At 31.2% G+C, this 16,603-nt stretch overlaps 1 protein-coding gene across 2 annotated transcripts in view; it reads right to left on the bottom strand.

The window, feature by feature from the left end:
- LOC143076802 (uncharacterized) overlaps positions 1–12,937 on the bottom strand; it is a 493,545-nt gene extending 480,608 nt beyond the window's left edge. Inside the window, exons 1-8 of one of the 2 annotated variants that reach the window (XM_076252672.1) lie at positions 12,831–12,937; positions 12,211–12,280; positions 10,629–10,931; positions 9,925–10,206; positions 8,770–9,162; positions 7,510–7,626; positions 3,788–3,827; positions 1,918–2,558 (exon numbers count right to left, since the gene is read on the bottom strand). In XM_076252672.1, the coding sequence (XP_076108787.1) occupies positions 2,300–2,558; positions 3,788–3,827; positions 7,510–7,626; positions 8,770–9,162; positions 9,925–10,206; positions 10,629–10,931; positions 12,211–12,277 (1,461 nt within the window). In that variant the 5' untranslated portion in view covers positions 12,278–12,280; positions 12,831–12,937 and the 3' untranslated portion in view covers positions 1,918–2,299. Of the gene's footprint in view, positions 1–1,917; positions 2,559–3,787; positions 3,828–7,509; positions 7,627–8,769; positions 9,163–9,924; positions 10,207–10,628; positions 10,932–12,210; positions 12,281–12,830 lie in introns of those variants that run through there. The other variant, XM_076252673.1, reaches the window with a different exon arrangement.
- Positions 12,938–16,603: the final 3,666 nt, after the last annotated feature.

Below are 16,603 nucleotides of genomic sequence, written 5' to 3'. Positions count from 1 at the left end.
TTCGATTCTGAGGTTTTTCAAATTATTACAGGTTGCACTTTGTACATATAGTTGTTTCACCAATCACACCTCTTTTGGAGAGATACATACTATTCATAGATATTTTGTTTTTTTCTTTACGTACTGGTTTCCAGATAATCTCAATGTTTCATCTCATAGAGACATCACTTGGGAATGTTATCAGTATGGTAGCGGCAAACATTGCATTCTGAGGAACAGACACAGTTAAGGGAGAGGTATTACAGAATTTTAGTATAAGTTTAAACTCTTAGAACTTCGAGGCATATACATGTTGAAAATATGCCACACAGTCCGATGTTTTGACAATTGAATAAGATAGTAGTGCATATCAACTTTCCATTCTAGGATATATTTTTTTACGAAAGTTCATAGCAGTAAAGGGAGTTTCTTTGGAAAATTGTCTTGTGTATATTTACAGAAGTGCAACCTATATTGGGTGAAAAAAGAGAACATGTAGAATTTCACCTAGTCTGGTTTATTTCAGAGATTTTAATGAGATTACCTCAAATATAAAGTTTTATAAATATTTTATGAAGAATGAGAAATTCCTTGGCCTTAATTATGTTGACTCAGCATAAATTCACAGTTTACAGTTTGCATAGTTTACTCTAAGCCATGAATGCAAAGTAAATGCATGATATATGCATATTTGTAATTTAAATTGTTAAGAAGTGCTTATATTTACTGTAACTGGGTGTTTTTTGTCTTGTCGATAACCCAAAAGTAAGCCGTAACACCTGAATATGTTTTTTTTGTGACCGCGGCTTATACAACAAATACAAGCTAGAAATACAAAAATACCTTAATAAAACTAACAAAAGTGTGTTCTATCCTAAAGTTGTATTAAATATTCCATATTCAAGGAAACAGTAGAAGTATTTAGCAAATGTGTGGCTTCTGTGGCAAACAGATAAAAATGTCTACCCTCTGTGTCATAAAACAGATAATTTAACGTGTAAATGGTATGAATTTATTATTATAAAGGTATTTTGTATAGAAAACAATGAATGTGCTTGGAAGTTTTGCAAAAAACAGATGTAAGCACACAGTTCAATGAAAAATTTAGTGAATACATGCATCAGACTGGTAACTTGAATGAGCAGATAGAAATTGTAAAATTTACCTCACATGATGGCATGACAGACCGTTAAATATATATATAGAGCAATGGCATTTTTTGTTTATGATACTGACTTTATCAGCAAGAATATCAAGCGAGCTGATGAAGTCCTCATCAAAACATAAAATGCCTTGTTCTTTTTATCGGCAATTTGTCTTAACAAAATGTCTTTTAGGTTTAGAATATGGAATAAATGAATACGTTAGTCAAACAACTTTTACGCGTACAAAACGTCGGTATAGTTGTTCGGTTGTATGAATGAAGTCGCGTGCAATTCATTGGTAAATTAACGACGAACATAGCACGAGACGTTGCTGCAGTGATATACGTGAAGTCATTACCTAATATTTTCGAGTATCTAGTCCTGTCCATAATCTTAACAAATATTTGGCAGTAAGCTCAAAGACAAAATGTACAAATTGACGATAATTATACCTATTAAAATACATATATATATTTATAGGAAACTTTCCAATTAAATGACATTTCTGTGATTACTCATTCAATGTCCCTTAATATATTTTTACCAAAAATCGTAACTCATAATTATATATAAGGGAGTTACTAAGAAGAGTCTAGGATTAACACAGAGATTGGCAAATATGTATATATATAGTTTATATGAGACAATGTCCACAAAACATGCTTAAAACACGTATATTTTTTTCTGTGAAAGACATATTTTTTTTTAGTTTGTCGTTGGAAAAACGTCTAAAATAACTATATTTGCTTTGAAATCGACCATACGCGGGTTTTAGCCAAACTGAATAGACCAATTTCGTTGACGATCAAATCAATAATATATTATAATAATAAATATTATTTTAAAAATATTTACCAAAATCATGTGTTATGCTCATTAAACCTTGAATCATGCGTAATGAATGTGTTTCTTGCCTCGAAGAAACTATCAATTTTATTATTATAATGTTCAAAAATCTTGCAGACTGAACATCTACAAAGCAACAATGCAAGTTGCACATAGAACCATTACTATTGGTCCTTCCATTTTCGAACTAACGCTCGCAATTCAATTTGTTCTGTTTACATGTAGGTATGTCATTATTTATGTTTATTATAATATATCTTTTATACAATTTTTTTAACACTGTTTTGTATTTGTTTTAACAAAACTTAAACATCTTTTTATATCTCATATCAACAATTGTACTCTACACGTCGATCGTATATGTTAATTTCATTCCTTGTGTTGGGATTCAGATCTTCGTATATACGAAGAGCTATTGAATTTATATAGTGACTGTTATCTCTGACGTCACTATCAGAATTAGCATAACCACGATTGATGTATGATTGGTCAGAGTCTGACGATGAAATACTTTCAACATCTTCATAATCATGAACAGACGGTACTGATTGTGGTCTTGCATCTGGCAACGCAACATCATGAACAACACTTGAATAAAAAAATTATAAAAAGAATATCACATTTAAAAAGAAACTTTTATTAGAACGAGAAGGAATAGTTGTACTTATCACTCAAACTAACAGGTTTATATGCACCAATATCCAGACCCCTCATGTACACAGATATATAAAATAGATAATCAGTTTGTTGACTAAAAAGTTGTAAAATTTGTTGATAACTGGCACAATACAATCTTATCATTCAACGGAAAATTCAGTAATTTTAACTATTGAATCACCGGAAATTTTTGTATGGCATATGACAGAAATAATTGTCGTAGTTTTGAATGTGCCCTTGACATCTTCTGTGTATTTGGAACACGACCAGAATATTCCATCAAAACTGTATTCGTAAGATGTTAAAAACTGCTACAAACATATGGAAGTGGTTTTGGTTTGCGATGGTGAAAAATATGTCGTAATATTAGTTTATAAGAAGATTTTTCGATTTGACAATTATTGTCCCCATTTCAAGATAATTTGAAAATATAAATATGTACAGTATATAACAAGGCTTTAAATTATTACTATATAGTATACATGCTATTCGTCAATAAAAAGATATGATATGAAAGGCAATGACAACTCTCCACCAGCGACCAAGTGACGAGCATGTCAATGGTGGGTGACTACATGTCCCCACACGACCATTAACAATGAATAAAACCCTAACCGTACAGCAAACTATAACAGGCCAAAAAATGAACTAGTTTATATCGGATGAGAATTCGAAAAGTTTGAATATTCAATTCACGGTTGTTCAAAGTGTATCTGTTTAAATCTTGTTGATAAGTCACTATTGAGTTGATACATTTGCACACAAATCTAATCTATATAACTTACTACTTTAACTACGATAAACTAATCAAACGGACTTGGACATCACCATTATCAAATTTTAGGACAAAGTTAACAAATAAAAGAACGTACACAAACTAAATATTAAGACTTTATATTGTCTTTTTATAAATACATGCACTATATAAACAAAGAGGATATTGTATGATCGGTAATGAGACACATTTCCACCAGAGACCAAATGTCTCTTTTATAATTGATTTTTAAAGTCCTTTTATATTGTTTTGCAATAATATGATTAAGTCTTGATAGTATTGTCCTCTGCAATACCGATGTATATATATGGAGAAAAGTGAAAGAAAACCAAGTAGGTAGAACAGTGCTACTTATTTTTTGTACATGATATGTGTTGATTCTTACCTCGCTCTGTTTTCATGAAGATTGGTAGCGTTGGCCTTTCCTTAAACGAAATTTTAAACCATTATCAATGTCTCCGAAAATTCAAAATGGATATTATCTTATCAAATGGCGAAATGAAAAGCTCAAACACATCAAACGAATGGATATTCCTGACTGGATACAGGTATTTTCTTATGTGCAATATGATTGATTGCATCAGGGTTTATAGCTAACTAAACCTCTCACGTGTATGACAATCGCATTAAACTCCATTATATTGACAACGATATGTGAACAAAGCAAACCGACATAATAGGTAAAAATAGGTGTATAGCAGTCAACATTCATGAGTTATTTCTTAGATCAGTAAAATGTTTGTACTTTTGTCTTTAATGTTTGCTAATGTGCTTTATCTATACGCCTTTGTGTTCTTCTTTTTTAATATTTCTTTGTTTTTATAGTGATTAAGACATAACACAATGATGACTATTGTACCGTTATTTTGACAGTTTTATCTATTATGAAAAAAGCAAACATTTAAGACAAAAAATACAAAAGGGAATAAGTCCGGTAAGGACCAATTTCAGCCTCAAATTTCAGTTCCATTTGACGAAAGATTTTGAACAATTTTTAAACACTCAAGTGTCTATTTCAATTGATTCAATTAGTTTATGTAAAAGATTTTTACTTATTTAGTCATTCAAAACGCTCCGATTTAAGCGTAGATATGAAAAATCTATCAAATATGCCAAAAAACGTCACTTTTCAGATATTTTTTTTCAGATATGAAAGTGTCTCCAACAGTGTTCATCTTAAACCTTTTTATATGTTATGTATTATTATCAAATACAACTTACATTTCATTATTAAGAATGAACACAAATGTAGCTACTTTTATCTAAGACGGAAACCGTCTAAAATTTAACTAAAATGATAAAATTGTCAAGATTTCAGTAATTTAATGACTTTATGATGATAATACCCGATATATGCGCATTGTATTGCCAAAAACAGCCCATACTTATGTAGCAGAAGCATTCTACTTACCAATTTATAGTTAAAAGTTTACATTTTAACAATTTTATAAAACTGCTATATTTTGGGGCCAACAAGGGGTCTTACTGAACCTACCCTTTACCACAGCCTAATAACACCTTGACTGGGTGTATAAGTAAAGCATGTACAGAGACACAGCATATGTATCAAAGAAACACAAAAAGGCATAATGACAAAACACATTAGCCAAAATAAAAGATAAGCACACAAAATTTTTGAATAGCATAATAAACAATGACGGGATGCATAAGTATAAAGCCATGTCATATGTATCGTTATAATCTTTCTAACATCGCTACCGTAAACATGGTAAACAGTCTTTTTTTACCAGGAGAAAGACTGTGTTTATTGTTGATAACATTATCCCTGCAATAATACTTACAAAATAGCCTGTCCTGGCTTTTTCCAATTTATGGATCAAATCACAAAATGACGTTTTATTTACTAAATTTGCCATGCGATCGATCAAAACGACACAAAATAGCAGGTTCAGCTAACATTCTTGAGCCCCTGAGATCACCCCAAGTCTGTTGTGGCTTTCGTGTCGCTCAGTCTTACGTTTTCTATGATGTGTTATGTGTAGTGTTCTTTGTCGTTTTTTTCCCTTTTCAGCCTTTGCATTGTCAGTAATTTTCGACATATGATATTGAAAGTCCCTTTGGTATCTGTTGCCACTCTCAATTAATTGTGTTGTACCTTATATCCGGTTTTTTCGCATTTACTTTTTTTTTGCGATTTGATGATAAAATGGCCAGGTTTAACTTTCGCTGTGTATAATTTTTGCTCAACTGGGGAAATACACGCGAGAAAAACACCGTATTGTATTCAGCGGATGCAACATATATGTGAATGACTGATAGATAATAAATACATAAATATACTTGTACTACAAACTTAAATTCACATATTCGGAGATCTTTTAATATTCGCTTATATCTATCCATGTTTGCATGGGAAACATTTAAGTTTTTAAGCAAGTTTGTGCTAGTATAACAGATCATTTTGAAAGCATTTTAATTTGTGTTTATATTTGTTTAAAAGTTTATTTTCTTTACATTTCTACATTAAATGCAAAATGTTCGGGTGATATCAACAATCAAAAGACAGCGGTAATTAACATTTTTTTGTCACTGACCTGTGTTGTCAAAAGATTTGACATGTATGATAAGCAAGTTTAATTATTGTAAAAACAGATCACATTAAATTATACATACTCTTTTGATCTACCAATCTACACAAAAGACTGGTTTTAAATAAAAATGTAAATTCATCTTTAGAATTAAATGAGTGTACATATAAATTTTATGTTAACTCGATAATTATCATTTTATATTGTTTAGATAAATGTAACAACTGTAAATTTATCAATAGACAGGGACATTTACGCGAGTGAAATTTTCGCATTTCTGTAGCTGCCGCTAACTAAGTTTAAATCAGACACACGTGAAAACAACCCGATATACGGTATTATAAAAAAATGGAGACTAATCTAATTAACATTAACTGAATATGAGAAGATATCAACTTGCACGATAAATTTTTTAACTTATATCAATTCAAAGTGCAGTATATTTGATTTGCTTTAAATTTGTATTTTGCTGTTAAACACAAAAAGACAAATGAAAACGATGAAAGTTGAAAGGATAATTCAATGTGTGTGTAAATGTTTTGGATATTTTAATCCATTTAAATTATTGTGCATTTTATGTTTAAAAATGAAAATATTTATATTACTAGTACTTTTGTCTGTTCTTTTTGGTAAACAAAAAGGAGAAATTTTTCAATATGATTTCTTGTTAGTTTTTTGGTTCTGCTTAAAATATTAAAGATAACCTATGTGAGACTTTGGTTTTTTTTTTGGTTTAAAGTTATCATTTCTTTCCTGTATCGGGGTAAGTGTTTTAATGGTAGTTACACAATATATGTATATCTTCCTTTGTTAAGAAATAATACACAAATTGACCAAGTGTCTAGTTATTCCTTTATTTTCCTCTTATAATGATGGTTTTGGTTCGTAACCCGAAGTGTTTTTTTCGCGATCGATTTATGACATTTGAACAATGAACAGTTGAGTTATCAGTTGGGTGTTTAAACTCAAAGCATTATGTGTGTGCTTTTCATTAGTATGCAATATCATTGGTCGGTCTCTATCACAGTTGTATTCAGCTATTGGGTTGTATGTAAATCAGACCGTTCTTTTTGTTTTTTGTCTGGATCTTCTTTAGACATGGCGCTGTCAGTTTATTTCGATCTATGAGTTTGAAAGTTCCTCTGGTATCTTTCGCTCCTCTTTTAAATTTATAGCTGACTATAAAGTATAGATTCTGCGCACTGTTGAAGACTATACTTTGACAACTAGTTGCTAACATCTATATCCTTTGATCTGTGATGTGTTTAATCTCATTGGTTATCATGCCATGTATACTCTTTCTAATTGAGCACTAACACAGATATGCAGAACATTTAAATAAATAAACAATGAAATCGAGATGGTAAAGTACTACTCAGATATAATGTTGCTCTTGTTTACTTATGCATGTTTTCATGAGTTGTTTGAAAAGAAAGGAAGGGGTAAAGTAGTTCAATTTATGGGATAAAAGATAGTTTTACAGTACTAAGCAATTGATTAAAATTAGAGAAAAACATTTCACCAATGCCTTAGAATTAATTAAGCACAGTTTATATACCTTTTTTCTCTTTAATTGACTTCTTTCTCAAAACAATGAGCACTGCTGTTAGTAATAAACAGACCAACATAACAGAACTAGCGACAGGAATGTATATCTGTAAACTGTCTGCTAAGCCTGAATGATGTTTAAACAATTTCATTTATAAATATATTTCACAAGACCACGTACTTAACCTTATAAGATCAGTGCAAAGAATTAGTGTTATAGTGTTGAGAATATAAAACTCCTTAAATGAAATGCAACTGCAAGCATTTTTAGAGAACTTTTCGATATCTGAAATGTTAACTCAAGACTCATCAGTTTGGTATTTCAGATTTTACATGTCAGTTTTATTGAATTTTTTAATGTGAAAGTAAAACAAAGAAGCAGAGGTATGTCATTGCTGATTTGAACTAAAAAAAATCATCCATATCTGTCCATCAGAAGAAACACGGTGGATGAAACTAATGGAGATGTAAAAGTTGGCCCGTCATGAGAACAAGAAATGACCACATGTTTTTGGTTCAAATCCGTGAGTTGTCTGTGTGCTATTTTGTAACTGTTGTTTGTCTTTCGTTGTTTTCTTTTTGTCATGGAATATTTGATAGTTGATTTCCTCGAATAAATCTTGATAAACAGTAAAAGACATCACAATATTAGTCATAACAGTGAAATATAGATATGATGCATGCATGTTATTTGACTCCATTTGTTTAGTTTAATTCATGTCTGCTGGAGTTTTGCGTTTAAGTGCCCAGGTTTTGGTGGTATTTTTTGTTCAATAGTTTTTTTCTATGTGTTTGTCCTTTTTTTTCTTGTGTCGTTTTGATTATGAATAGGTGATGGTTTTCGATAAACCATGAACGAACGGTTATCTATTATTCCAAATCAGGTCAGGCCACAGCCTTTAATTACCAACGACATCAGTGCTTCTTACTGTTGAAGGCCGTTCGTGAGAAATATCTACTACATTGTCATCTTACATAGATTTTTTATTAAACGACTTTTGAAATAAACACGCGAAGAACTGTATACTCAAAATGAACCTTAAATTGTTTGTATTCGTAATAACACTCCAAGTTGAAGGTATCATAATCTTTAGAAATAATAATATACATAGTTTGGTACTAGTATTTGTACTTGTACTTGTTGCATTAAAAAATGTCATTTAAATCTACACGAATGCTAACATTTGCAGTTAAGAAATAAGAGAATATGTATTATGTTGAAAATTACAGTAAACGATCTGTTGGCAATTAACAGTATACTCTAACATACTTGTTTCTGTTTTTATGCTAGGAATTACCATTGTTGACTTTGCATGCATATCACTCTCTGATTCTGGGGTGTTCAAATCATTAAACACAACATTAATGAAGCCTAAACTATTTTCAATGTGGCACTTGTAGATAGTTGAGCTCAACAAAGGCATATGTTTTGTTTGAAGGAAAACGGAATAACCGGTAACATTTACGTTTGTACCATAAACAGAAATTTCAACAGTAGTTTCCAGGAATGTACTATTTACTACAATCAGTCCATTCAAAGGCTGGTCATTGTCGTACCACTTCATTAGAAATGGTTTAGGATTTGAGTAAAGGAATATTTTAAATATTACAAATCCAATCCCATCTTTTATATCTACAATTTTGTCGATTAAAACAGGCTTTGCTGAAAGACAAAAAAGTTGTTGAATGTTTTGTTGACAGATCCTTATCATTGAAATTGTAAATCATTGTTAAAAGATTCTGGTGTAACGAATCATCAGGTTACTTCACAGTATTTTCGTAAATATCTAGTTAGTTAATGACTTACTGATTCATTGGTTTTAAATGTTTTGTATTTTGGTATGTCAGACCGTTCTATAATGTATGGGTTTGCGAACATTGTTGAAATCTGTTACATATTATTGCTTACGTCCTAGTCAGTGGGACTATACTTGGTTGTTGTCTTTATCTAAACCGGTACCACATTAGAGAATGACCTCCTAACGATTTCAGAGCCCCTTAGGTTACTCAAAATGTATTGTTTGGTTTATCACAGTTGAATCTTTGTTATTTGTGGTTTTCTATTTTCCTGAATTTCTATTTGAAATAAGTGTTGTTTGCAAATGTTTGATTTGGATGTATAATGTACATTTTAGTTTCTTTTAAACTTTTTTTTGGGGTGATTTTCTTGAAACATGACGCAAAGAGTTATATCAATTAAAAAACTTTGTTAAAAGTCAAATACCAACAATAGAGAGCTCCGAGGAATAATCAGAACGGAAAATCCGTAATTAAAAGGCAAAATCATAAGCCTAAACACATCAAATTGCCACTTGTATTTCCTTTTTCGTATAAAATATTACAACTTAATTTGTATTTCAAATTTATCAACTGAATTAACCTATATTAAAGTTTCAATATTTTAATAAACATAATCAATACTTACAAAGTACATCAACAGAAACAGATGAATTATGCTGAGCAAAATTAGAACGCCAACTGCAGGTATAAATACCAATATCTTGGAAAGAGCATGCTGCTATTTTAAGGGTAGAAATCAACCCATTAACTGAAAAAACTTTATGTCGAATGAGAATTCCGTTGTAATCATGGGTCCAGGTGCTTTTCCAAGTTGAAGTATTTTCTTCTTTTAACGTGCATTGAATCACAATTTCAGATGAGTTAGTGCACATAATTTCAGAAGGCTTTATCTCTACTTTACGTTTTTCTATAGAAAACAGAAAGTCAAAGTACCCCGTTACAATTTTTCTTCCAGCGTATACATTCTTTTATATGAAATCAATAGTTAAACTTGATAAAAGTCAAATACACAAACAAGCTGCTTGGTACAATATACATGTATTGTCATGTTAACAAGTATGTCTGTTTTGTATGCAAGATGTCTGATGTCTTAACGTTTTCAGAAAATGTCTATACCAAGGCAGGAATTATACAGTTGTTTTTCAGCCATTTTGTTGGTAGATATAGTTTAGCGTAATTTTCGTTCATTTGTATGTATTTTTGTTATTTAATTTGTAAATATAAAGGTCATTTTGCTTCAATATAAATATGAATACGCATAAATTAACACCCTTAGAAATAAATCAATTTTCAAATCATATTAATGATGAGCTGGAAATAAATGAATACCTTTGAGAGACAAGTTAAACTGATGTCGAAATGCAACTCTATTTTCTGTTGTTTCACACTGATATTGGCCAACATGCAACAAAGCAAATTTGTGAATTACTAATATATATTCTCCTGACTTGAAGTTGCCTGTTAGCTGAAGGTCATTTGACTTGAAGATTGACGAATTCATAAGGGTATTTATGCTATAAGGATAAAGATGTGGTGGCCCTCTCCATGTCATTTGATCATTTCTGGCATTAAATGGACAAACTAAGTTTACTGAAGAATTTTCAGTCACATATCTACTTTCTGTTGTTAACTCTAAAAAATATAATATTAGTTGATTCGACAGAAACGAGATCTTTGTTACGTATATATGTTAACAAACAACTTATAGAGAAAAAAAATATTGTACCTGATGCATGTATAAACAATTAATCGTACGATCAAGACTCATTCTGTAATTTTCGAAATAATCTCAGCGCATTATATTTTTTGGGGGTGAAACTAAATTGCTCTTACGGAATCTGATCTGTGGTAAATACAACTCGCACTTTATATTTTGTTTGTCCGAAACGCTTTATGCTTTATACAAAAGTATTTTAATTGTTACAATTTTATAGAATACTGCGCGATAATTAGTATAGATTTCTTCCTTTTGTCTGATCACCATATTATTTTAAGATTCATAACGAGTAATCTTTACTCGAGATATTCTATTTCAATATAATTATGAAGCTAGCTTATCGCAAGATTAATATTACTGTTTAAAACAAGTAACGAGAGTTGATATCAAACTGAATTCAATTCTCACGAGTTGTTAAACCTGCACTTATGGTTAACACTCTAATGTTTTAAATAAAAACATATACAAATGAATTATCTAGTATTTTGCACATACCAGTAAGACGTCATATGTTTTGTTTCGATGTCATACTTTAAAATGAGACAGTTTTATTATTTCTGTACCTACCGGAATGTAATATAAAAAGAAGGTTGTCAGTCGAAAAGTGTGAATGTTCTGTATATAAATACAAAAAAATCACATATATCTGTTGACATGTACATTACATTTGTATTTAAACCTTGGATAATCATCAATGACCTATCAATCGACTATCAGAATGCCTCATTGTTGTGGATAATCCAATTAATTAAAATCAGTTTCGTTATCACAGTTATTGAGTGTGATACATGTAATATTTCTTTATGCGATACATAGAATGTTTGTCGCTGTTTGGTGTTTCTGTAGTTCCGTTGTTTTACCCTTGTGGTTTGTGTGTTTACTTCTGTTTGAGTCTGTGACCCGGAGTTGTTTTCGTTTTATCGATTTATGAATATTGAACAGCAATTTACTATTTTAATCATTATTTACAGGTCACAACTATAGGAACATATGTTTTTCAAAATGGTTTTACGGTTACAATAAACTCATCATGGATATCAGGATTGAAATTTTGTTTGACGTAGTTTTCGTTTTTCAATCAAACCATATTACTCTATTCTGATATTTATAATTGACATAATCTTTTATTGTGTCTATCAATTGCTACAAAGACTTCCAAATGAACATTGAGATGGATAAGCACTACTTACTTACCTTCTCCTAATATAGCAAAGGGAAAGATCAGCAGTGTCAACGTAGAAAACATGTAGAAATAAACCATTACCTTGTAATATAAAAAAAAATCACACTCATCTAATATAAGAAATTTGTTCAGATATAGCGAAAGTAAGAAAAGCTTCAGACCTTATTAACGAAATAATAATGATTTGTACCTTCAACGAATTCCTTCTTGTTTTACATACACATAATGGAATTTAAGTCTTGTACTGAAATTCAGTTATCCCGGTGCGTTATTTTGATTATTCGTGAGTTTAAGTATGCCATTATCTAATTGGTGGTGAATGAACCTTATAACATAACGTAAGGCGCCTTTTCTATATGGATATAAAGAAGAAGGCGGGAGACAAATTAACTCAAATATAAAACCAAACAAACGCCCTCCCTCCCAGTGAATTATATATAAAAAGTGTCGACACCGAGTTGTGTTATTAGATAAGCTAATTCTTGTAATGACTAGTACAGGGGTTGTATGATTTTGCAAAGTGTTCGTAGATGCACATGCCTTTTAAATCAAATATGTTGCTTTGACGTTCGGTCACTGTTGATACTGTTCTACATCAAAATAGAAAAAAAAACAAATACCGGGTACTTACGAAGTTCGAATACACTAACAATGAAGGATATCTCTCAGAAGAAACACTTCAATATGATCATGACTAATATTTTCCTGGAAATATCCCCTTATACATCTTGCACCAAACTGAAATTCAAAGAAGCAAGAGGAAATGAATCTTTTAAATATGAATTTAATGCCAGAAAAAGGCGTGAATACTTGAGAATAAGTAAATAATTTGTTACTAATATTGAACATGAACTTAACACAATTGGCATCTTTCTGTCTGGTAATTATGATTAGAATTAGAAACAGCTTTAGTTTATGTTATTATCTCAGGTGATGTATGAGTTGACTTTTATGGACGCCTACATGCATTTTTCAAAATGGATAGGAAAGATGAAGAAATCATATCAATGTAAAAAGAACTGTCCCGAAAGAATGACTTGAAGAATTCACTGCATCAAAACAACAGTTCGATTTAAAGTACCCTAAAGATGAACAATGTAATGTTTTAGATCCATCACCTGCGTTCCGAAGGTGATCTTAATTTTTCTAACCTTAACAATGTGTGGTAGTCATTTATATTACATGCACACGTATAAAAATTGCGGTTTTTATCCAACGTAATCATAGGTTTGAACGTAGTTTTCAATTTAGACTCGTTTATATTTTTTCGTTTGGGCTTGTATCATATTTTCCCTCCGGTTTATATGATCCGTTCATCCTATATTGACTCTTAAAATGCAAGAGTCTATCTTAAAATGAGGGTACAATTTATATGGCCTTCCAAATACCGTTTCGACCCTTAACATCACTGGAGATACATTTATTGTCAAAATCCGGATCTGGTGTACCAAAAAAATATTGACACCTTATGTTTGTGGCATAACATCGTGGCCACAAGTTAATTTTTTTCTGTTTAGTATTAAATTTATATTAAGATCCATATTTTTTTCATCTTGTGATCAATTTTATTTGCCAATCGCCAATGGCAGTCAGCAGGGTTAACAAACATCAGTTATTCGACCTGTTAGTCAAATGCGTTTTGTTTAAATATACTTTTTCACTTTTTTGGTCTTTTTGAAAATGTTGTTTGTGCTGTATTTAGACCCTTCTACAACGAAATTTGTTTAACATACACACGTATAAAAATTGCGGTTTTTATCCAACGCAATCATAGGTTTGAACGTAGTTTTCAATTTAGACTCGTATATATATATATGCGATGGGGACGCTAAAGTACGATGGTTACGCTAAAGTGCGATGGTACGGGAAAATATAGACGTAAAAACGTAGTTCGATAATGACGTTAACAGTTGTTTATACAAACTAAAAATGAACATACCGGAAAATATATTAGGAATATTTTATTAACATTTTTACACCATATGTCCATGACTTACGAGTGGTTGATTGAATTTAACCGTTCCTTGTCGACTGAATCACAATGTTTATTTTTTTCGAGTGCTGAAAAAAGGACTTGTATCCTACAGTCGAACATTTTACTATATAAATACAAAACAGTATAGGCATACTTATCCTGCTTCTATTTGAAGCGAACGGATACAATTCGAATCATTGTTATGCGGCAGTTTACTTTGTGATCCCCGTTAAAATGCCGCCGTCGAATTTAATGAAAAGTAACGTCGGTAAAATAGAGATACATGTTTTTTTATATTGTCTGCTAAAACATAAGTTCGTACTGTATATTGTGGGAAAATACGGAAAAGGAGAAAGCTCGGCGAACATTGCATTTCTCTCGCATTTAGATTTAAGCTAATGCAAATAAATGTTGCATATTCCGACAATGAACGAATTAGGGATTTTCAATGACAAATGTAAGGGATGTTGTAACATTAGTGTGAACGGCAATCTACACCAATTATCCAAATATTCAATACGCTCCGAATTGTTAAAAATTCATTTTACATGAAATATAATATTAGCAAAATATAAATTACCTTTATAGCAATTATTACTTGGTCGGACTTGTTAATTTAGAAAAAAATACTTCCGACTACCGGTCAATTGTAAAGCCTATCACATATGTTATACCTAAGCATAATAGCTTTTGCAAAAATACTTTTTAAACCTCGATGTTTTAGTACTTTAGTTAGTTTAAACATATTTATTTATAGATGTTTTAATACTTGAATCTTACCCTTTGGACCATCACACTTTAGCGTGATACACCATTGTATTTTAGCGAACAAACAACCAACGCACTTTAGCGTGAAACACCATCGTACTTTAGCGTAGACCATCGCACTTTAGCGTGACCATCGCACTTTAGAGTACCATCGCACTTTAGAGTCCTACATATATATATATTCAATGACTGAATAAATAGTCAACGATTAATCTTACAGGGCGATGGATCATGTAATGATACTGTACACTACCAAATATAATATATAACAAGTCAAAAAGGGTACAACATCGCAATATAATAACTATAAAATGAATAAATGTTAGATATTTCGGATAACAGATATCCTTTTTCAATAATAGCACGATGTCAAATGAATCATGTCAATATATTCAAACTGATACACTATCAAATTCTTGAAACTTATACAATTTACGCAAACATCACAGACGCTGGTACAATTTTAAAAGTTCCAAACACGGCGCAATGACTACAAAGATATGCCAAAATAAAAATAGTAATTTGCGATGTGAACTGACACAACTCTAAACTTCCAAAGGTGGTGGCAGTTAAGATGTTACAACTACTGCATGGATAGCAGTCCTTAAATAAAAACCCAAAAATGCCTTAACTGATCTAAGTTGGTATACTATTTTTAATTTGACAACGGTAGGACACTTGCAACAGAAACTACATATTTAAGCCTCCCACACGAATAGTTTAATAATGTGGCAAACTAAGTAAAATTTATTTATTAAGGTAAAATAATTGAACGTGGCTACGTACTTATACATCCTTCCCAAATGAATGGAGCCCTGTAATTTAAACTGGTATGATTTTTTTTTAAATTTAAACTGAAAAAAGTGATGACAGGAAAATGAATGGCTCATTCTGTTTTTTTTATTTATGCCCAATGGGGAAACTGTCCTTAACTTTCTTATCCAATTCTTTTCCGAGCTTCGACCTTCGACCAACCCTCGTTGTAGTATATGATTGTGATGGTAATGTTTTTGAGATCAGCTAGGGCGTGCCCAGGTGATCTCAAATGACGACTTACGGGTAGGTCGGGCTTGCAAGTGTAGTCACTTCGATGACCATTCATGCGTTTGTTGAATGGCTGCTCTCTCTCGCCAACATACTGCATGCCACATCGACACTGAAGGAGGTAAACAACATTCTGGGTTTTGCAAGTTACATTGCAAAATATAGTGTATGCAGACCCAGCCGAGTTGCAAGTAAATGTTTGAGTATTTAGTATTTGTTGACAAGTCAGACTTAAAAAATATTCTTATTCTAAAATTGATGAAAAATATTCTGTTCAATGAGGAAAAAATAATTCTGAATCCAGATTTTCCCAATACCTGATAGTGTTAAATTTTGAACAAAATTATGATTGATAGATTTGAAAAACTAAATCAAAATGTTCGTGCTTTGCGCGAAAAACGTGCTGTGTCGTACATAAAAACCATAACTTCTTTGCCGCATATAGTTTTTGATTGCTCCTTTATAAGGCTTCTTCAAAAATATATAACAAACCAATTAATATATCTAGTTTAGACAAATAATTCGAGAGAAAAAAAACTACAAAAATAATTGTTATAAATATCAATTTTATTAAAAAAAACGTTTCTGTTTTAAATTGACATGGTAAAATGCATGTT

The sequence above is a fragment of the Mytilus galloprovincialis genome, chromosome 5 (genome assembly GCF_965363235.1).
Source record: "Mytilus galloprovincialis chromosome 5, xbMytGall1.hap1.1, whole genome shotgun sequence".
In the NCBI taxonomy this organism is placed as follows: domain Eukaryota; kingdom Metazoa; phylum Mollusca; class Bivalvia; order Mytilida; family Mytilidae; genus Mytilus; species Mytilus galloprovincialis.
The sequence above is the reverse complement of the archived record's forward strand: the minus strand, read 5'-3'. Positions and strand labels throughout refer to the sequence as shown.